General features: G+C 44.2%; 1 protein-coding gene across 1 annotated transcript; it reads left to right on the top strand.

Annotated features, from left to right (window-relative positions):
* The first annotated feature begins 16,931 nt into the window (after positions 1 to 16,931).
* LOC124084885 (sepiapterin reductase) lies at positions 16,932 to 21,960 on the top strand. The gene is made up of 3 exons (XM_046432319.1): positions 16,932 to 17,310; positions 17,979 to 18,269; positions 20,960 to 21,960. Exons 1-3 carry the CDS (start codon positions 16,989 to 16,991, stop codon positions 21,148 to 21,150), a joined length of 804 nt encoding a protein of 267 aa, XP_046288275.1. The 5' UTR covers positions 16,932 to 16,988; the 3' UTR covers positions 21,151 to 21,960.
* Positions 21,961 to 22,215: the final 255 nt, after the last annotated feature.

Raw genomic sequence — 22,215 nt, 5'->3', positions numbered from 1 at the left:
AACATAATGTATAAAACAAAATACTAATAAGCTGAATCAAAAGGCTGTACTATCATTTGGATATGAAGCGTCCTCCAGAGTATCATATGATAAATAGGCTTGGTGACCAGAGGGTGGTGCTGCTGGGAGATGGTTAGAAACTAATGGATGGAGCCTAATGAAGGGAATTTAGGCCATGGGGGGGGGGGGTCACGCCCCGGAGTGGAGGGGTACTGGGATCCAGGCCCCTTCCTCTCTCTTTTCTTTCCACCCACCACGAGGTGGACGGGTTTCCTCCACCAGGCACTCCTGACAGGATATTCTGCCTCATCAAAGGCCCAGAGGCAAGAGGGCCAAGAAAACACGAGACAAATCTTTCCTCCTTTAAATGCATTTCTCAGTATTCTGTCACAGTGGTGAAAAACTGACTTACACGGGCTACATGAATTTTTTTTTTAAGAAGAGGAAAAGTTTATTTTAGGGTGTATGGCTTCAGAGGTCTCAGTCCACAGTCAAACAGCTCCATTTCTCGGGGCTTGAAGTGAGGCTGAACATCATGACAGAAGAGTGTGATGGAGGGAAGCAGCTCACATGTAGATGAACAAGCAGACAGAGAGACTCTAGTCTCCAGATGCAAAATATATACCCCAAAGCCAAGGCCCCAGTGACTCACCTCCATCACCACTCGGTTAATCCCATCAAGGGGATTGATTTGCTGATTGGATTAAGGCCATCATGACACAATGGTTACTCCTCTAAACCTTTTTGCATTGTCTCACACATGAGCTGTTGCAGGCACCTCACATCCCCTAGCCCCCAGAAGCTCCTGACCATCTCACAATGCAAAATGTGTTTGTCCATTTCCAAGAGTCTCCATAGTCTCAACAGTTTCAAGATTGCCCCAAATTTCAAATCCAAAGTCACTTCTGAGACTCAGGGAAAATATGCACCATGATTCCTGTAAAAAATTTAAAGCTATTTACAAGTCTGCAATATATAAAGGGACAGAATAAATATTTCCATTCACAAAAATAGGGGCATAGAAAGAAAGGGTGGGACCAAAGCAAGACTGAAATCCACCTGGGAAAACAAGTCCTGTACCTCCACGTCTGGCATCTGGGGCATGTGGCATGGTGATGTGTAGCTCCTCTCTGTGGCCTTATTGCAGCCCAAGTGGCCTTTCTTTTGGCTTGTCTCAGCTTGATACCTGCAGTGTTCCTTGGCAGGCATTCCATGGTATCAGCATTTCTTAATCTCGGGGGTCTCCACTGCATCCCTGGCTTCCTCCTCACATCTCCACGCATTGCCCTCTCAGGGGTTGCGCACAGGAACTCTGATCCTGCTGCACTTTGCCTGGCCTCCCAGACCTTCCTTTGAAATCTTGCTGGAAGCCTCCATGACCCCCTAACTCCAGCATCCTGCATACCAACAGAACCAGCACCATGTGGTTGACACCAAGGTCTGCCGCCATCTCAAGCAGTACCCAAACCTCCAGGAACCCTGGCTGCAGCAGCCTCTGAGTGCCTGGGTGGCTGAGCACGTTGAAAAAAAATCTCCTAGGCCCCCTGGTGCAAGAAGGGTGCCCCACTGATATCGTCTCAAGAGAATTTTTATTCTTACTTCCTTGAGTCTGAGATGGTGTGGTCTTGCCAGCACCTGAGATGCCCTCAAACCATCTTTCTTATTGTCTCTGGGCAAAGTTTTTAGCATTTTTTTTAGTGGTCTTACTGTCTTTAACAACTGCAACTTCCTAGCCCCAGTTTTACTCCGACCTTTCAAGTCCAAGTTTTTCAAATCTTTCCCCTCTGCTTTCTGTTTCTGATGATCACAATAAATTTGGCTAAACACTATCCGCAATATCCACGGCATGGCCTGAATGCTATGTTGTCTTTCTTATTTCTTCCACTAGAATATGAAGTCCATTGATTTTAAAATCAGCTTCACAGAAAGTTTCAGGACACGGGCAAAATGCAAACCAGCTCTCAGCCAGAACACAACATGAATGGCATCCAGTCCAATTACCAATAATGTCCACCTTTTCCTCTAAATCCTCTTGAGCCCTGTCTTCACTGTCCATGATCCTATTAGCATTCTGGTTTTCTGAGATCCCACCAGAATTGGCCATTAAGCTCCACTTACAACAATCTAAAGCATTTCCAGTTTGCACTGCTAAACATCTAAAAAATTTCTCCACCAATTAAAAAATGATCCAAATACTTATGAACCACATGGTCCAGTTAGTCACAATAAAGAGTCTGCTGCTGGTAACAATTTTTGTTTTAGCTTTTTCACCGCTTTGACTAAAAGACCCAACCAGCACAATTGAAAAGAGGAAAAGTTTATTTGGGGGCTCATAGTCTCAGAGGTCTCAGTCTATAGGCAGCAGACTCCATTCCTTGGGGCTTGAATGAGGATAAACATCATGATAGTAGAGTGGCTATGTGAAAAAAATTTTTTTTCAGTACCGGGATTGAACCCAGGGGCACTCTACCACTGACCTATAACTCCATGCTTTTTAATTTTTATTTTGAGACAAAGACTCACCAAGATGTTCAAAATGGCCTCAAACTTGCAATCCTTTGGAGACTCCTCAGCCTCCTGAGTTGCTAGAATCTCAGGTGTGCGCCATTGTGCTCCAGACCCCCAAAGTACATAGTCATGCTGTTTTCCCCAACACATAATTTATTTTAAATCAGTTTATTTAAAGTTGCTTTTTTGTTACATTTGTTCTTTTTAGTTACACATGACAGTAGAATGTATTTGACATATCATACATAGATGGAGTATAACTTCCATTTTTGTGGTTGTACCTGATGTGGAGTTCATTGATCATGCATTCATGTATGAACATAGGAAAGTTATATCTGATTCATTTTATCTTTTCCATTCCTATCCCCACCTTCCCTCCATTCCCCATAACAATGGAATATTATGTATACATAATATTCCATTATGTATACATACCATGTTGAATTTTTTAATTACTTTGGCATATGTATTGTTCTAGGAACCCAACCTGCAGCTTCACACATGCTAGGAAAACCTACTACCCACCATTGAGCCACATCCCCAGCCCAATGTTTTGATTTTAATCTTGATAGAAAAACACAAGTGTATGAATTTATAATTTTATTTCAAAAGCAAAATCTGTATACTTAAAGTAGGATTGTAACTTCCAAATCAGTAAGAGATAAAGCAAGTATAACAAAAGAAACTTGAATAAAGAAAAAGTAAATAAAAAGAAGCCTCAAAGAAGCCTAGAGATAGGAAGCCTAATAGAAAAATGGGCAAAGAGCATGAACGAAGAGTTTAAAGGGTAAGAAAAAAAAATGTACAACCGGAGCTGAGGAATAGCTCAGGGGTAGAGCTTCTGCCTGGCATGCCTGAGGCCCTGGTTTCCATCCCCAGCACCACAACTAAAGAACAACCTTCCTAAAATCCAAAGAAATAAAGGAAGGCCGGTGTGTAGCTCAGGGGTAGAATGTTTGCCCAACATGTATAAGACCCCAGGTTTAATCCCTGTACCACGAAGAAGGGCGGTGGGGCAGAAAGAAGAAAGAAACATAGTGAAATGGACATGCTTACCTAGGTTGGAGTATAAACTTGTTTTAATCTTTTTAAAGCTCATTTTGACAATATCTATTTGAGTGAAGAATATTCAAGTCCTTTTATCAGTTTCCCAGGATTTTATAAATTATTTTCTTTTATAAAAGTTGGTCAAACATGGGGCTCATGTATCTTTATACTCAGACTGGCAATGGGACTGTTTCCATTTCCGTATCAAACATACCAAAAAGAGAGACAGTAATATAATGGGCCTCATTGTGTCCATAAGCCAGATTCGATACTAAAATTAATGTCAAGGGAGAGGGAAGATGGCGGCGAGGGGAGTGCATTACCCCCGTGTGCTGCTTCACTGTGTGGGAGTATGACAAGTCAGGACGGCTAAAGGATATCTTGTTAGGAATTTCCAGCAATAGTGGGGTGCGCCGGAACCTGGAGGAAGGATTTCCATCGCATGAGGATCGGCTACGGGGACTCAAACGCGAGAGGTTTGTCGCACGGAGGGTAACACTGCTTATTAAGCAAATCGCCCCGCGGCTAGAGTCTGCAAGGCGCGCTGGGATAGAGACGCAGGGTTACAGCGCTGCAGTTTCTGCCAGACGCGCAAGCACCGCACTCAGGGCTGAATTCTGGGTTCGAGACGGGGGAAGGAAGCGGTCCATCTCGGTTCTCCACACCGGTCAGACCACAGAGGAGGCCAGCAGCCACCATGTTGGTAAACTGACGTCACCACACCTGTTTTTGACTGACCGCAGCTCATTCAGCCATAGAACAGGTAATTTCAGGCTGCAATTCGCCTGCGGCTTGCAGACAGATTGCTAGGGTTCAGCGCCTGGGGGCTTCTTAAAATCTGATCTTATCGGAGTGAACACCGAGCGTGGGGCGGCCGAGTTCCGGCTCCCGGAACCGTCCCGGAACCGCCCTGGCTCAGGGCTGCGGAGCCCGCGGAGGCTGCTTCTTGGACCCTGCTACTATCAGAGCATACACCAAGCACCAAGCGGCCGAATTCCGGCTCCCGGAACTGAGCCCGCGGGGGCTGCATCTTGGAGCTTACACTTATAGGAGCTTACACCGAGCACGGAGCGGCCGAGTTCCGGCTCCCGGAACTTCCCTGGACCGGGGCTAGGAGCCCGCGGAAACTGTGTCTCGGTCCGGGTCCTGCTGAGGGCAGGTCAGGACTCACCCATTGCTTGGGTTGCCTGGCAAGGGGAACGAAATGCTGCCATTCGCATAGGATACCAACATGGCAGAGATCTGATGTCAGCAGAAAGCGGTGGAGGAGAGATCTTCATCAATACCAGCGGTGACATAAGCAGTTGGTCTCCTGGTAAGGGGGGTGAGGCTCAGTCACCCGAGTCTCCTCAATTTGTCCTCGAGCCAGAGGGAAGGAGCCGGGCCGCCGCCAGCCCCCGGAGCAGGCCCAGCGGCTCGCCAGCGTGGTGACCGCGTGACCCCAATTGGAGAGGGGGCGGAGCGGAGCCGCCACCCACACCCGCCAGGTGGGCAGACCCACGACCCAGTAGTACATGGGCGTGGTAGGAGGGGCAGGGCAGAGCCGCCCTTCGCGCTTGCAAGGTAAACAGACCTGTGACAGCCTGGCGGGTCAGGCCCAGTGGCCTGCCAGTGTGGTACACACGTCACCCCAACTCGAGTAGGGGCAGAGCAGATCCTTATCCCACGCCCGGATCAGGCCCTGCCGGTGTGGTGGTCACGTGACCCCAATTGGAGTGGGGGTGGAGCGGAACTGCCACCCGTGCCCCCAGGGTGAGCAGACCAGTGATCAACCTGCAGATCAGGCCCAGGGGTCCACAGGCGTGGTAGGAGGGGCAGGGCAGATCCGCCGCCCGCGCCTTCAAGGTAGGCAGACCTACAACAGACCTGCGGATCAGGCCCAGGAGCCTGCCGGCGTGGTACAAACACCACCCTAATTGGAGTAGTGACAGAGCAGAGTCGCCTCCCTTGCCAGGAACAGACCCAGCATCCTGCAGGCGGGGTAGTCACGACACCCCAATTGGAGTAGGGGCAAAGCAGAGCCTCCACCCGTGCCCGAAAGCTGGGCAGATCTGCGACAGACCAGCGGGACAGGCCCAGTGGCCTGCTGGTACGACAGACACGTCACCCCAATTGGAGTAGGGGCAGAACAGAGCCGCCACCAGCTCCCAGAACAGGCCCAGTGACCTGCCGGCGTGGTAGCCACGACACCCCAATTGGAATAAGGAGAGAGCAGAGCCGCCGCCCGCACCTGCAGGAAAGATACGCAAGCAGTATGAAAAGACAAGGAAAGAAAGGACCACAAGCAATGCAGGTCAACGCAACTTTAGAAGAGGTAACAGCTGCAGCAGATGGAATGTCAGATAAAGAATTCAGGATATACATGCTTCAGATGATCTGGAGTATCAAGGAAGACATTAAACAGCAAAATCAGACAATGAAAGATCACTTCGACAACGAATTACGCAAACAAATCCAGGAAGCAAAGGATCAACTATACAGGGAGATAGAGGTTATAAAAAACAAGCAGTCAGAAATCCTAGAAATGCAGGAAGCAATAAACCAACTTAAAAACTCAATGGAGAATACTACCAACAGAGTAGAACACTTAGAAGATAGAACATCAGACAATGAAGACAAAGTATTTCAACTGGAAAAGAACATAGACAGCTCAGCAAGACTGTTAAGAAACCATGAGCAGAACATCCAAGAAATATGGGATAACATTAAGAGACCAAACTTAAGAGTCATTGGGATACAGGAAGGTACAGAGCTCCAAACCAAAGGAATGAGCTGTCTATTCAATGAAATAATACAAGAAAACTTCCCAGACTTGAAGAATGAGACAGAATCCCAAATCCTAGAAGCCTACAGGACGCCGAATGTGCAAAATCATAAGAGATCCACACCTAGACACATTATAATGAAGATGCCCAACATACAGAATAAGGAGAGAATTTTAAAAGCTACAAGAGAAAGGAAGCAGATTACATTTAGGGGCAAGCCAATCAGGATAACAGCTGATCTTTCAACACAGACTCTGAAAGCTAGAAGATCCTGGAATAACATATTTCAAACACTGAAAGATAATGGGTTCCAACCAAGAATTGTGTATCCAGCGAAATTAAGCTTCAGGATGGAGAATGAAATTAAAACCTTCCACGATAAACAAAAGTTTAAAGAATTCGCAGCTAGAAAACCATCTCTTCAAAACATCCTAGCCAAAGTATTACAGGAAGAGGAAATGGAAAATAACAATGAAAACCAACAGTGGGAGGTAGGACAGTAAAGGGGGGGGGAAACAATCAAAGAGGAAAACAAACAATGTTTAGTAACAGAAATAAACAAATATGGCTGGAAGAACAACCCATATCTCAATAATAACCCTAAATGTTAATGGCTTAAACTCACCAATTAAGAGACACAGGCTAGTAGAATGGATCACAAAACAAGACCCAACAATATGCTGCCTACAGGAGACACATTTGATAGGAAAAGACATACATAGGCTGAAGGTGAAAGGTTGGGAAAAATCATATCACTCATATGGACTTCGGAAACAAGCAGGCGTGTCCATACTCATATCAAATAAAATAGATTTCAAGCCAAAGTTAATCAAAAGAGATAAAGAGGGACACTACATACTGCTTAAGGGAACCATACACCAACAAGACATAACAATCATAAATATTTATGCCCCAAACAATGGTGCAGCTATGTTCGTCAAACAAACTCTTCTCAAGTTCAAGAGTCTAATAGACCACCATACAATAATCATGGGAGACTTCAACACACCTCTCTCGCCACTGGACAGATCTTCCAAACAAAAGTTGAATAAGGAAACTATAGAACTCAATAACACTATTAATAACCTAGACCTAATTGACATATATAGAGTATACCACCCAACATCAAGCAGTTACACTTTTTTCTCAGCAGCACATGGATCCTTCTCAAAAATAGATCATATATTATGTCACAGGGCAACTCTTAGACAATATAAAGGAGTAGAGATATTACCATGCATCTTATCTGATCATAATGGAATGAAACTGAAAATCAACGATAAAAGAAGGAAGGAAAAAGCATACATCAATTGGAGAATGAACAATAGGTTACTGAATGATCAATGGGTTATAGAAGACATCAAGGAGGAAATTAAAAAATTCTTAGAGATAAATGAAAACACAGACACAACATATCGGAATCTATGGGACACATTAAAAGCAGTTCTAAGAGGAAAATTCATTGCTTGGAGTTCATTCCTTAAAAAAAGAAAAAACCAACAAATAAATGATCTCATACTTCATCTCAAAATCCTTGAAAAAGAAGAGCAAAACAACAGCAAAAGAAGTAGAAGGCAAGAAATAATTAAAATCAGAGCTGAAATTAATGAAATCGAAACAAAAGAAACAATTGAAAAAATTGACAAAACTAAAAGTTGGTTCTTTGAAAAAATAAACAAAATCGACAGACCCTTAGCGATGCTAGTGAAGAGAAGAAGAGAGAGAACTCAAATTACTAGCATACGGGATGAAAAAGGCAATATCACAACAGACACTTCAGAAATACAGAAGATAATCAAAAAATATTTTGAATCCTTATACTCCAATAAATTAGAAGATAGTGAAGGCATAGATAAATTTCTTAAGTCATATGATCTGCCCAGATTGAGTCAGGAGGATATAGAAAACCTAAACAGACCAATATCAATTGAGGAGATAGAAGAAACCATAAAAAGACTACCAACTAAGAAAAGCCCAGGTCCCGATGGGTATACAGCAGAATTTTACAAAACCTTTAAAGAAGAACTAATACCAATACTTTTCAAGCTACTTCAGGAAATAGAAAAGGAGGGAGAACTTCCAAATTCATTCTATGAGGCCAACATCACCCTGATACCTAAACCAGACAAAGACACTTCAAAGAAAGAAAACTACAGACCAATATCTCTAATGAACCTAGATGCAAAAATCCTCAATAAAATTCTGGCGAATCGGATACAAAAACATATAAAAAAAATTGTACACCATGATCAAGTAGGATTCATCCCTGGGATGCAAGGCTGGTTCAATATACGGAAATCAATAAATGTTATTCACCACATCAATAGACTTAAAAATAAGAACCATATGATCATCTCGATAGATGCGGAAAAAGCATTTGACAAAGTACAGCATCCCTTTATGTTCAAAACTCTAGAAAAACTAGGGATAACAGGAACATACCTCAATATTGTAAAAGCAATCTATGCTAAGCCTCAGGCTAGCATTATTCTGAATGGAGAAAAACTGAAGGCATTCCCTCTAAAATCTGGAACAAGACAGGGATGCCCTCTCTCTCCACTTCTCTTCAACATAGTTCTCGAAACACTGGCCAGAGCAATTAGACAGACGAAAGAAATTAAAGGCATAAAAATAGGAAAAGAAGAAATTAAATTATCACTATTTGCAGATGATATGATTCTATATCTAGCAGACCCAAAGGGCTCTACAAAGAAACTATTAGAGCTAATAAATGAATTCAGCAAAGTGGCAGGATTTAAAATCAACATGCATAAATCAAAGGCATTCCTGTATATCAGCGACAAATCCTCTGAAATGGAAATGAGGACAACCACTCCATTCAAAATATCTTCAAAAAAAATAAAATACTTGGGAATCAACCTAACAAAAGAGGTGAAAGACTTATACAATGAAAACTACAGAACCCTAAAGAGAGAAATAGAAGAAGATCTTAGAAGATGGAAAAATATACCCTGTTCATGGATAGGCAGAACTAACATCATCAAAATGGCGATATTACCAAAAGTTCTCTATAGGTTTAATGCAATGCCAATCAAAATCCCAATGGCATTTCTTGTAGAAATAGAGAAAGCAATCATGAAATTCATATGGAAAAATAAAAGACCCAGAATAGCAAAAACAATGCTAAGCAAGAAGTGTGAATCAGGCGGTATAGCGATACCAGACTTCAAACTATACTACAGAGCAATAGTAACAAAAACAGCATGGTACTGGTACCAAAACAGGCGTGTGGACCAATGGTACAGAATAGAGGACACAGAAACCAATCCACAAAACTACAACTATCTTATATTTGATAAAGGGGCTAAAAGCATGCAATGGAGGAAGGATAGCATCTTCAACAAATGGTGCTGGGAAAACTGGAAATCCATATGCAACAAAATGAAACTGAATCCCTTTCTCTCGCCATGCACAAAAGTGAATTCAAAATGGATCAAGGAACTTGATATCAAATCAGAGACGCGCCGTCTGATAGAAGAAAAAGTTGGCTACGATCTACATACTGTGGGGTCGGGCTCCAAATTCCTCAATAGGACACCCATAGCACAAAAGTTAATAACTAGAATCAACAAATGGGACTTACTCAAACTAAGAAGTTTTTTCTCAGCAAAAGAAACAATAAGAGAGGTAAATAGGGAGCCTACATCCTGGGAACAAATCTTTACTCCTCACACTTCAGATAGAGCCCTAATATCCAGAGTATACAAAGAACTCAAAAAATTAGACAATAAGAGAACAAACAACCCAATCAACAAATGGGCCAAGGACCTGAACAGACACTTCACAGAGGAGGACATACAGTCAATCAACAAGTACATGAAAAAATGCTCAACATCTCTAGCTGTCAGAGAAATGCAAATCAAAACCACCCTAAGATACCATCTCACTCCAGTAAGATTGGCAGCCATTAGGAAGTCAAACAACAACAAGTGCTGGCGAGGATGTGGGGAAAAGGGTACACTTGTACATTGCTGGTGGGACTGCAGATTGGTGCAGCCAATTTGGAAAGCAGTATGGAGATTTCTTGGAAAGCTGGGAATGGAGCCACCATTTGACCCAGCTATTCCCCTTCTTGGTCTATTCCCTAAAGACCTAAAAAGAGCATGCTACAGGGACACTGCTACATCGATGTTCATAGCAGCACAGTTCACAATAGCAAGACTGTGGAACCAACCTAGATGCCCTTCAATAGACGAATGGATAAAAAAAATGTGGCATTTATACACAATGGAGTATTACTCTGCATTAAAAAATGACAAAATCATAGAATTTACAGGGAAATGGATGGCATTAGAGCAGATTATGCTAAGTGAAGCTAGCCAATCCCTAAAAAACAAATGCCAAATGTCTTCTTTGATATAAGGAAAGTAACTAAGAACAGAGTAGGGACGAAGAACAGGAGAAGAAGATTAACATTTAACAGGGATGAGAGGTGGGAGGGAAAGGGAGAGAGAAGGTAAATTGCACGGTAATGGAAGGAGACCCTCAGGGTTATACAGTGGAGGGGGTAGAGAGAGAGGGGGGGAGGGGAGGGGAGAGGTGGGGAGGGGGGAGGGTGGATGATGGGAAAGGCAGCGGAGCACAACAGACACTAGTATGGCAATTTGTAAATCAATGGATGTGTAACTGATGTGAATCTGCAATCTGTGTATGGGGTGAAGGTGGGAGTTCATAACCCACTAGAATCAAAGTGTGGAATATGATATGTCAAGAAATTTGTAATGTTTTGAACAACCCACAATAAAAAATTAAAAAAAAATAAAAAATAAAATTAATGTCAAGGTTTTGCCTCCCCTTGCTTTATCTATTTTCTCCTTCTGTGTGTGTGTGTGTGTGTTACTGAAATTTCTTAAAGCAAATCCCAGATTTTGTGTTACTATATGTCTAAAAACTTTGATAATTTTCTTAAATAATCATATGTTATTATCATGCCTTAAAAGATTAAAAATAGGGCTGGAGTTGTGGCTCAGCGGTAGAGCACTCACCCAGCACATGCAAGGCTCTGAGTTTGATCCTCAGCACCACATAAAAATAAATTTTAAAAATAAAGGTATTGTGTCCAACTAAAAAATAAATATTTAAAAAGATTAAAAATAAATCATTCACATCAATTAACACCCATATTGAAATTTACACAAGCATGTAAAAATGTGTTTTTACATTGATTTGGTTGAATCAGGAACCATATACTATATACACACACATGTGACGGAGATTGAACCCAGGTTTGCTTAACCACTGAGCAATATCCCCAGCTCCCTTTTAGGTTTTGAGACAGGGCCTTGCCAAGTTGCTGAGGTTGGTTTCAAAATAGCAATCCTCCTGCCTCAGTATCCCTACTTGCTGGGATTACAGGTATGGGCTACCTCACCAGGCATAAAATCTGTGTTTTCAATTTAGTTGTAATGTCTCTAATATAAAGTAATCCCTCCCTTCTTTTTTTTTTTGTTTGCCATTGACTCAAAGAAATTCATCATAAAGACTCATGTTCTAGATTTTTTTCTGCTTTCTTAATTCATTTTTCACTTCCCAACTCTCAAATACTCTAAAGGGTTGCTGTGGAGTTTACATTTCACCACATCAAAAGGCACATAATACAGAACCTGAACTTCAGATAAAAGTGACCTTTCAATTCAGATAGGGACAATCCTGTCCCTCTGTTGTAAATTTCCCCATGAACTTTTCATCTAATTGTTTGACCCATTGATAATCTTTGCCTGACTCAATCGTTTTATTAGAGGTTTAAAAATTGTAATTTTTTTTCTTCCTGTCATTTCCTCTACATGTATCCGCTGAAATTTTTCTATCATTCCTCATTAATTAAAGCCAACAGCTTTTTGCATGAGGGTTCCAATTTCTCCACTGCCTTGTCAAAACTTACTATGTCTTTTTTCAAATATACAAATTATTCATTTAATGAATACTTACTATGCCTACATAGTGTTATGTTCTTTGACGAAGCACATATTTATTCATCCCCAGCCCTTCTTTTAATTTTATTTTGAGACAGGATCTCACTAAGTTGCTGAGGCTGACCTATAACTTGCTATCCACCTGCCTCAGCCTCTTGAAGAGCTGGGGTTGCAAGTGTGAGCACAGTTCCTGACTTCTACTAATCTTTGTATCTACAGAGCACAACACAGTGGAAGATGCACAATAAGTAATGAATATTTATTCATCAACACCGAAACTCGCAAGTTCTCATGTGCTTAATAGTTTACAAGGCACATTCACATATTTTTCTTCATGTCACCTGGATATGAACACGAATAAGTACTGCATACTTAGTAGCACACTATGGTCTTTTTTATTTATAACCATCCTAATGGGCGTGAAGTGGCATCACATTTTGGTTTTGATTTGTGTTTCCCTGATGGCTAGTTGATGGTAAGTATATTTTTATGTGCTTATTGATCATTTGTATGTTTTCTTTGGAGAAATGTTTGTTCAGATCCTTTGCCCACTTTTAAATTGGGTTATTTGTCTTTTCTATCATAAAGTTTATGGTTCTGAAAAAATTTGGGTGAATAACTTTCTCTGAACAAAATATATTGACTCTGTAGAATGCAGTTATTGGGGGAGGGGGCCTTTTGGTAATTTTTTTTGTACCAGGGATTGAACCCAGGAGTGCTTAACCACTGAGTAACCTCTTCAGCCCTTTTTATTTTGATAGAGGGTCTCGCTAAGTTGCTAAGGTCTTGCTATGTGGAGGAAGCTGGCTTTGAACTTGTAATCCTCCTGCCTCAGCCTCCTGAGCAGCTGGGATTAGAGGGTTGAAATTCCCCTTTTTATCAATAGGGGCTTCTCTGTACAGCTTATCCCCTTCCTCATCTTAAACCAATTGTGCACTGTTGTGAGCAACTATTTCTGGTAATGCTAAATGGTGCCCATATCGCCTTATCAAAACAAGCAAAATGACATCGTCAGCATCCGTGCCATTTAACTTCTCACTAAACATGGTGAGGAACATGGTGGAGTTGATGGACCTGGAGCCTCATTCATCATGACATCCAGATATTCATCGGTTGGATTCTTTTCCCAGTGAGGTAAATCTTCCTTGTCGATGAAACCATCTCTGTTCTGTAAAGCATGTTGAAGGCCTCTTGGAACTCCTAAATCTGTGTCTGGTCAAACATGCTAAGCACATTGGATAGTGCGTGCTGAGGGTGGTCTTGATCTTTGCCTTTTTGCTCCCAACGTGGTGGCGATTAAATCCCTACACAGCTACAAGATTCAGAACACCTCAGCGAATCTCCTTGGGTTAGTTGTTGCTTTTATTATTGACTTGTAAGTATGAGTGACTTTTGAAACTTTATTTAGAAATAATTTCAGACTTTTCTTTCTTTTTTTCTTTTTTTTTTTTTCAGTTCTAGGATTGAACCCAGGGCCTCACATATGCTAGGTAAGTGCTCTACCCCGAGATACATTTACAACCTTAATTTCGTACTTTTTAAAAAGTTGAGAAATAGAATAAAGCACTCCTGAATAGCCAGGTGTGGTGATACATGCCTGTAATACTAACAACTTGGGAGTCTGAAGCAGGAGGATCACAAGTTTGAAGCCAACATGGACAATTTAGCAAGACCCTGTTTCAAAAATAAAAAAATAAATAAATAAAAGGACTGGGGATATAGATTAGTGGTAGAGCACCCCTGAGTTCAATCACCAGTATGGGGGAGAGGAGTGGTGGGAAGCCTCCTGAAGAGCTTTAACCCAGATTTCCTAAATATTTACATTTTACCACATTTGCTTGATTCATTCTATTTTTTCCTAAGACATTTGAGAGTGTGTTTCAGATATGATACCCCTTTACCTCTAAATACTTCACTGTATTTCCAAAAATATAACAATAGTTCACTAGTCAAAAGCAGAAAAAGATGCGATGCTAGTAATTAACCCTACATATCTTACACAAAATTCACCAATTTCTCTACTAATGACCTTTATCAGATTTAGGCTTTTAACACTATTTTAATATATTTCTTACCTTTTGGGCATGTGTACCTTTAAAAACATACTACTGCTGGGCTGGCCATGTATGCTTGCAACCCCAGTGACTTGGAAGGCTAAGGTAGAAGGATCACAAATTCTAGGCAAGCCTCAGAAAACAGTGAGACCCTGTCTCAAAATAAAAAATACAAAGGACTGGGGACAAAGCTCTGTGATCAAGTGCCCCTGGGCTCAAGCGCTAGTATCAAAAAACAAAAACAAAAAACCCCAAAACAAAAAAAGAACAAAAAGAAAAAAACCCAAACAATGCTGTGGATATAGCTCAGTTGGTTTAATGCTCACCTAGTGTGCACAAGGCCCTGGGTTCAATCCTTTGTAATTAACACACCAGCAAGAAAAAAAAAAAAAAAAACCCACAATACTGTCAATTGCTACTACAGTGGTTCCCAGACTTGTACATGAGAATCATCTGGAGATCTTTTAAATTTTTTAAGTTCATGTCAGTGAGACCCAGTAGTTATGAAATGCCTAGTGACTCCAATGTGCAGACAGATTTAGGAAATTTTGTGCTGTTTTCAAAGGAATTCTATGGGCTGTGTTGCCCCTGAGATGTTATTTGTGAGACTGGCAGTGAGGAGACACCTGGGGCAGATAAACATCTTCCTGGGAGGGGAAGAACTTTTGAGGTTCTGCCAGACCAAGCAAACTGCTGTCCTTGGGGGCTTTTCCTAAAAGGCTCCTTATAGAAGCAACAATTTCCAGAGTCAATTTCTGATTTTCATCCATCTCTTCATTGTTCTCTCCTATTCTTCAGAGCCTAGCACATAAATGTCCAATGAATTCATGGATGAAATTGTGCTTTCACCAAACTATTTTCTAAGGCCCAGAGAGCAGGGGAAAGGTATTAAATTTATTTGGAGGCAAAATCTCAGGGGTGAAGCAATAACACTGAGGCATAGGAGTCTAAGAAATCTTAACAGAAGTGGTGGTGGGGTTGGGATAGGTATGAGTTCCTCAGAACCTACCTAATAAGGGAAGAAAGCTTTTTATAAATCTGTGCTTTGGTGCATACCTGTATCCCAGTGACTCAAGAGGCTGAGGCAGGTAATCAAAAGTTCTAAACAAGTATCAGCAGCTTAGCAAGGCCCTCAGCAACTTAGAAAGATCCTTTCTTAAAATAAAAAATAATTTTAGCTCCGTGGTAGAATCTTAGGGTTCAATCCCCAGTATGTGATTGGGGTTTATATCTCTTGGGGAGCCACTGTGGCACTGCAGTCCTCCTAGAGCTGTGCAATAAACATCAAGCAAACACATTTGTGTCTTTTCACAATGTCAGAAGTTGTTGAATAACAATAAATGCATAGGTTACAATTTTTATCTGTGGCAGTTCTCTGAATATTTGTGGGTCACCTGGTAGTCCCTAAGCCAGGCTAATACAAGTTATTTTAGTCCAATCATAATTTCTAATATATGTAATAGCCAATTCATATATCATACTTCACACAATGATATACACATGTAGGTCACAGACTGGGGTTCAGAAGGTCATAGGGTTACAGGATCCTGAGCCAAGAGCACAGGATGAGAGATGAATCTAGAGTTAAAGATCATCAATGCAGGTGGTCAGAGAAGGATTGCAATGAACCAGTGCCGCAGAGTTGTCAAAGCAGAGGGTTCCTAAAGATGAAGGGCGGTAGGTAGTTTCAGTTTCAGAGTGACCAATGTGAGCTTTGCGTGGTCATCATGGGAAGGAGAAAACATGCTCTGCTAAAGCCTGAGGACAGAGGTTCATAGCTGTGGTGATTTTTCTGAGCAAGGCTCTTGGTGAGTGACCAGGTGACAGGGTCAGGGTGCCTGCTGCATGCAGTCTCAGGGCATTTTTCTTTCACTGTGTTTTTATAGGTGTGTGTGGGGGGCACCTGATAATGTTGATTCTCTCCTGTGTCTGGTGTTCCTCATATGATTTGGGATGTCCATGAATCCAGCTACTCCTTGATTTATTTTGCACATATAAGCTGTTTACCAATTTGTGCCTGAAGGTTGTTCTGGGCAGATGGTGGTTGTATACTTGTACAAACAAGGTCTAGAGCCATTCTACCTTGGCACTTGGGGGTGGCTCATTGCTAACTACTGCTATACAAAACGGAGAAACTCGGGTTTAGGCAGTGTCTGAAAACTTCTGTTTTATACATGATGGAATAACTCAGAGCTGGGCACTGACTGCTCTCCACAGACAGGGTGGGTAATTCTCTAAGCCCAGCAGGTACCCCGGCCCTACAAGGCATGGGCTTCCTTCAGGGCCGGTCACTAGGAGGCAAGGAGCAAGGCAACCTACACTGGAGGTCAGGAGTGTAAGGAAGCTGGGTCTGAGCTGGAAGGCAATCCCACAGCCCTGTGCTAGCAGGTGGTTTAGCGGTTTGGCGAGCTGGAGTGACCCGGTGAGCACCAGGGAACCCTGGGAACGCGGCCAACGGCTGGAGCTGCCCCCTGGCCCTTCCTAGTTACCTAATCGCGCAGACTCTGGAAGTCTGCACTCCCACTTCTCCACTTCCGCCAGGGAATCATTTCCAGCCCCAGGCGCCTGAAACCTTAGGTTTCGCCCCCGCCCCGCTGGACAGCTCCTCCCACCGCCCCGCCCCGCCCCGCCCCAGGTCTTAAGGGTCTCGGATCCCCTCTCGAGCACCTGAGATCAGTGGCATGGAGCCTGGGAGCCACAGGGAAGGCGGCTTTGGCCGCACGGTGTGCGTGCTCACCGGGGCCTCCCGCGGCTTCGGCCGCACGCTGGCTCAGCTCCTGGCGGGGCTGCTGTCCCCCGGCTCGGTGTTGCTCCTAACCGCCCGCAACGAGGAGGCGCTGAAGCAGCTGGAGGCAGAGCTGGTCGCTGAGCACCCAGGCCTGCGCGTGGTGTGGGTGCCCGCCGACCTGGGCTCGGATGCCGGCCTTCAGCAGCTGCTTGGAGCCCTGCGTGACCTCCCCAGACCCGAAGGGCTTCAGCGGCTGCTGCTTATAAACAACGCTGGTGAGACGCGGGGGCTTGGGGCGGACTCACCATTTAAGCGTTCACTTCCCACCCCCACCCACGGGAAAAGAAAGGGCGATTCCTCGGCCATCAGACTAGGTGGCTGAGAGCCCAGACGCCCAGTGGTTACAGTTTGGGTGGCACCCAGGTGCAAAACGTAGAGGAGCAAGGCCGGGTGCACTCGAGGTGACCTGGCCCTCACCCTGACAAGGTTTGCCCAAACAAGTTCTCTAAGGCGTCCATAGAACTTTCCAGAACTCCTTGCGCAGCGCCCTCTAGCGAGAGCCTAAGTCCAAACATGATGTCTCCAAATTGCTTGGCTTCTCTAAACTGTCCCTAGAGCTCCGCCCCACCCTCTCATTGGGCAGTTTGGGTAGGTGGTCTCCTCTCCACCCATTAGTCTTTCTGCAGAGCTTCAGAAGCAGGAAACGCCTTGAGAAGTGCTAGGTGGATGTTTGCTCTCGGTCTGGATGGGAAGGGGGTTTCTGGAGGAATTGAGGGAGGGCCCTAGGAGGAGAAAGCCCCTCCCATGCTGGGTTATTTCTTTTGCTTCCCACACTCCTGGTGCTGGGGATTGAACCCACAGCCTCCCACGTGCTAGACAAGTGCTCTACCTTAGAACTACATCTTGGTGCTTCACTGAGTTATTTCCACCTCTGGTTTTTCAGCCACTCTTGGGGATGTTTCCAAAGGTTTCCTGAACCTGAGTGACCCAGCTGAAGCAAACAGCTATTGGGCTCTGAACTTGACTTCCACACTCTGCCTGACCTCCAGCACCCTGAAGGCCTTCCAGGACTGTCCTGGCTTGATTAGGACAGTGGTTAACATCTCATCCATTTGTGCCCTTCAGCCCTTTAGGGGTTGGGCATTGTATTGTGCAGGGAAGGCTGCCCGCGTAATGATGTTCCAAGTCCTGGCTGCAGAAGAACCGAGTGTGAGGGTGCTGAGCTATTCCCCAGGTAGGTGGAAGGTACTGCCATCGCTGTCCCCCAGAACTGGCTGGTCCTCCCTGAGGGCTGGATAAAAGGCCTAGCCTGTCTCTCTGGGGAAGGACCCACAAGGTATGTTGTTCCTGAATCATGATCCTCACCCGCTAAGGTGACATGTACATAGCAGGGAAGTTAGAGCTTGCAGGAACAGTGGATGAAGACAGAGAGTAGGGATTGGCCTGGAATAGAGAGTGGCACAGGGAAGTCTGAGATGTTAGATGAACACTAGGATTTGAATTCTGGGCCCCAACCACCTCTCATATGAAATGGGAAAGATACTACCTGTCTCACAGGGTAGTTGGGGAGAAGAAAGAGATAGTGTATATGAAAATGATCCTCAGCAATGAAGTACTCTCCTAGAATTTCTAGTTGTTCCATAGGACTTGTCACACTGCATGACCTTCATAGGTGTACTTGATGGGAAAACTGGTTCATCTGTGTGTGCCCAGCAGCTAGCTATCAAAGCTCCACTGGGGCAGTTTGCAGGAAGTGTTAGTTGAGTGACATGCAGACAGGCATTGTTGAGTGGTGACAACCTAGGCTGAACTGGGCTGGAACCCTTGCAGTGGGTGATGCTGGGATGAATAAGATCATTCCCTGTCCTTGTGGAAGTTGAAAGGTATGGGGTCTTGGGACACCTGATGTGGTTTCTGACCTCTCCACCCAAATACCACATGCCAGGGCCTTTATTCTAGACTTGCAGTTCCCGCGGTTTAGAAGGGGGTGACAGGGCTGTGGTTGAATGTCTGAGCAGCCAGGTAGAGATCCAGCTTTGTGTCCTGGGGACAGAGTATTAGAGTGTCCTGCCCAAAGCCCAGATGCGGCAAGATCAGGATTCTACCTTGCTTCCAAGTCTGTGATCATTTCTGTGCTGCGTCTCATGTTCTCCCATTGCTCCCACCCCAATAAACTCATGCAGTTATTCTGGAGCCAACACGCCAGCTCATCACGTGCTCTGAGCTCATTCAGAACACAGTGACCGAATGTCAGTTAAGCTAGAAGTGGAGATCGCAGATGGCCACATGGCTAGGTTTGATGTCAGGAGTCTGGGTGTTCTGAGAGAGCTGAGATTTCCAGGAGCTCCCCAGGGCCTTTGTACAAGGCAGAGACCAATTTGGTTTTCATTTCAGTCTCTGGAAGAATGTTCTAACAGGTGTCCAAAGTTAGAGTGGGCTATTTGGAAAGGTAGCACATCTCCTGTCATCAGGATGAGAAGCGATTAGAAGGTGTTTGAATGTTAGAAGATGATATTCTTTCCAGTCCTGAGATTCTTGTGATTTTCTGTCCCTCAGGATCATTAACTCTAGATTCTGGGATGGTGTGATTTCTGTATGAAGAATAGCAAGTGCTTACAAGTGCTCAAAAGAGAGCAACAGTTCCTTTCAGATGGGGAGACTAGGAATGATTTTACTGGAGGTAGATGAACTCTGTATTGACCCATGAGGGCTATTTAAATGTTGGCAGGTGGTAGACATGTCCCAGAAGTGCAGGTAAAGAAGGGAAAGTGGGTTATGGAGTGACAGTCCTTGCAGTTTGGAAGCTGGGTGTGCTCAGTAGGAAGTGATAAGGGACCTTGAGTACTTGGCAGTTAATTCAGAAAACTGGTCAGGGGTAATGGAAGATTAGAAAAGACAAGAAAGAAAGAGGGCTGGGGTTGTGGCTCAGTGGCAGAGCGCTTGCCTTGCACACATGAGGCACTGGGTTCAATCCTCAGCATCAAAGACATTGTGTCCATGTATAACTAAGAAATTAGAGAGAGAGAGAGAGAGAAAGAAAGCTGAGACCAATTGGTTCATTATACCCTGATGGAAATGTAATGACCCAGAGCTAGCTCAGAGGGTTTATTACATAAGTTTCTTCAAAGCATGCAGGATGAAGGATGAACTTCTGGGTTATCCCATTATAATTATTAGCTTGTACTCATAATTCTTTACCCCCAGCAACTGGTATCTAAACTAATGGTCTAAACTGATACTGTCATGGGAAGCACAGAACAGGGCATTACCATGGCAACTGGGCAGTCTCAACTAGTTCCTTTGCACAAGGAGTTCCCAGCACAGGTGCGCTCTGGTCGCTGGACATCCATGACTGTGATTCATACCACCTCTCAGATAGGAAGTCCTGAGGGGTTTTCAGCAGAGAAATGGGCATGATATTTTATAAAAATGAGTTCAGCAGAAGGGTGGGTTGAAGCACCCACCCTTGAAAAGGAAGGGCCTGGTTGTCAGGGTATGTAGATGCAGGAGGATCCTGCCTGGGACCTGGCTGGCTGTGGGCAGAGGGCAAGGTGGGAGGAGGGCACCAGGGGTTTTAAATATTTCATGTGTAGAAGTGGGAAAGTCAAGAGAAGGTGCTGCAGGACTGGAGTTAGTGTGTGCTTTGCACGTGTAAGGCCCTGAGCTTCATCTCCAGCACCACATTGAAAACAAATGGAAAAGAGAGAGAGAAGGTACTGTTTGGGCAGGTGGTGAGGGGTGATGACAACAGGGTAGTTTGTTGGGGGGAACCGTGTTTTGTGTGGGCTTTGGAATTTGAGTTGGGAACTCCGTAGTGACAAAGTAGCATCTTTGGCCAACTCCGACCAAGCATTTCAGCCCAAATGAAGTATTGCCTCTGGCCAGACCTGACTCGGCTCCATTCTTCTGCTTTTTATCCTCTAGGTCCCCTGGACACAGACATGCAGCAGTTGGCCCGGGAGACCTCAGTGGATCCAGACTTACGAAAAAGGCTACAGGATCTGAAGACAAAGGGGGAGCTGGTGGATTGCGGGATGTCAGCCCAGAAGCTGCTGAACTTGCTGCAAACAGACACGTTCGAGTCCGGAGCCCATATAGACTTCTATAGTAAATAGCCCGTGTCTTTGGCTTCCTGGGCATTTTGAGCTCTACTTTTGGGCACATCTCAGGAGCCCCTGTGGCTGCCCACACCCTTTCTCAAAGCCCCCTGCCAACCCTGCCCAACACAGATAACCACTCATGCCTACTGCCCTGCCTGCAAAGGCAGCCAGTGGGAGTGGCTGGTGTCACCAGATGTCAGGATCTCTGTCATGCAGCCTGGCTGAGAAAGGTTATGGGTGTTGTAGTTCTCTATCCCCAGGAACAGAATTTTAGGAATGGGAAAAGTCGCTGAAACACCGAAGAGACAAGTTTGGGACTCTTGCCCCTTGCTGGTCCATGGGAAAGGACGGAGTGATGTGATGTGAAGGGTGGCCCATGTAGACTCACAGGTGGCCTGGAGGGAAAGAGGACAGAGCAGGTTCCAGCCCACACAGATACCCTTTGCTCAGGATAATGAGATCTTCTGTTGAATTTCCTGTCTTTATCCTGATGCCTTCTTTTAGAACTGACCTTCCCTCTAGGCTGGGTGTTTATGTACATGAAGAAGGCAGATACAAGTAAAAGGAGGCTCAATCTTCATTAATGCCTGCATCCTACTCTCAGAGAGCTCATAGCTGGGATTATGGGTGTGCACCTTCATGCCCCATGTTCTATTAAGGTCTTGTTCATAAGGGAGGGCAACAGAAAGACATGTTTATATTTTAAAGGTCTCAATAATAAACTATTTTTTTCTCTGAACACCAAAAAAAATAAATAAATAAAAATGCCAAAGAATTACTCCAGATGCCCAAGAAAGGAATCAAAATAAAGAACCTGAGTACATATTTTGATGTTGTATCTGTTGTTTTTAGTTTGGGGCATTGAACCCAAGGGTGCCCTACCATGGAGCTACATCCCCAGGACTTTTTATTTTTTATTTTGAGACAGGGTCTTGTTAAGTTGCCAAGGCTTGCCTTGAACTTGTGATCCTCCTACCTCAGCCTCCCGAGTCACTGGGTTTACAGGTATGCACCACCACACCTGGTTAGAACTTGAATACATAGAAGATGTGGTATAATAAAAATGTAGATAACCAGTGA

The sequence above is a fragment of the Marmota monax genome, unplaced genomic scaffold (assembly GCF_021218885.2).
Source record: "Marmota monax isolate L192 unplaced genomic scaffold, Marmota_monax_Labrador192_F-V1.1 WCK01_AAM20220418_F8-fsc00106, whole genome shotgun sequence".
Lineage (NCBI taxonomy): Eukaryota > Metazoa > Chordata > Mammalia > Rodentia > Sciuridae > Marmota > Marmota monax.
Note: the sequence above shows the minus strand (reverse complement) of the source record. Positions and strands in the feature narration are given on the sequence as shown.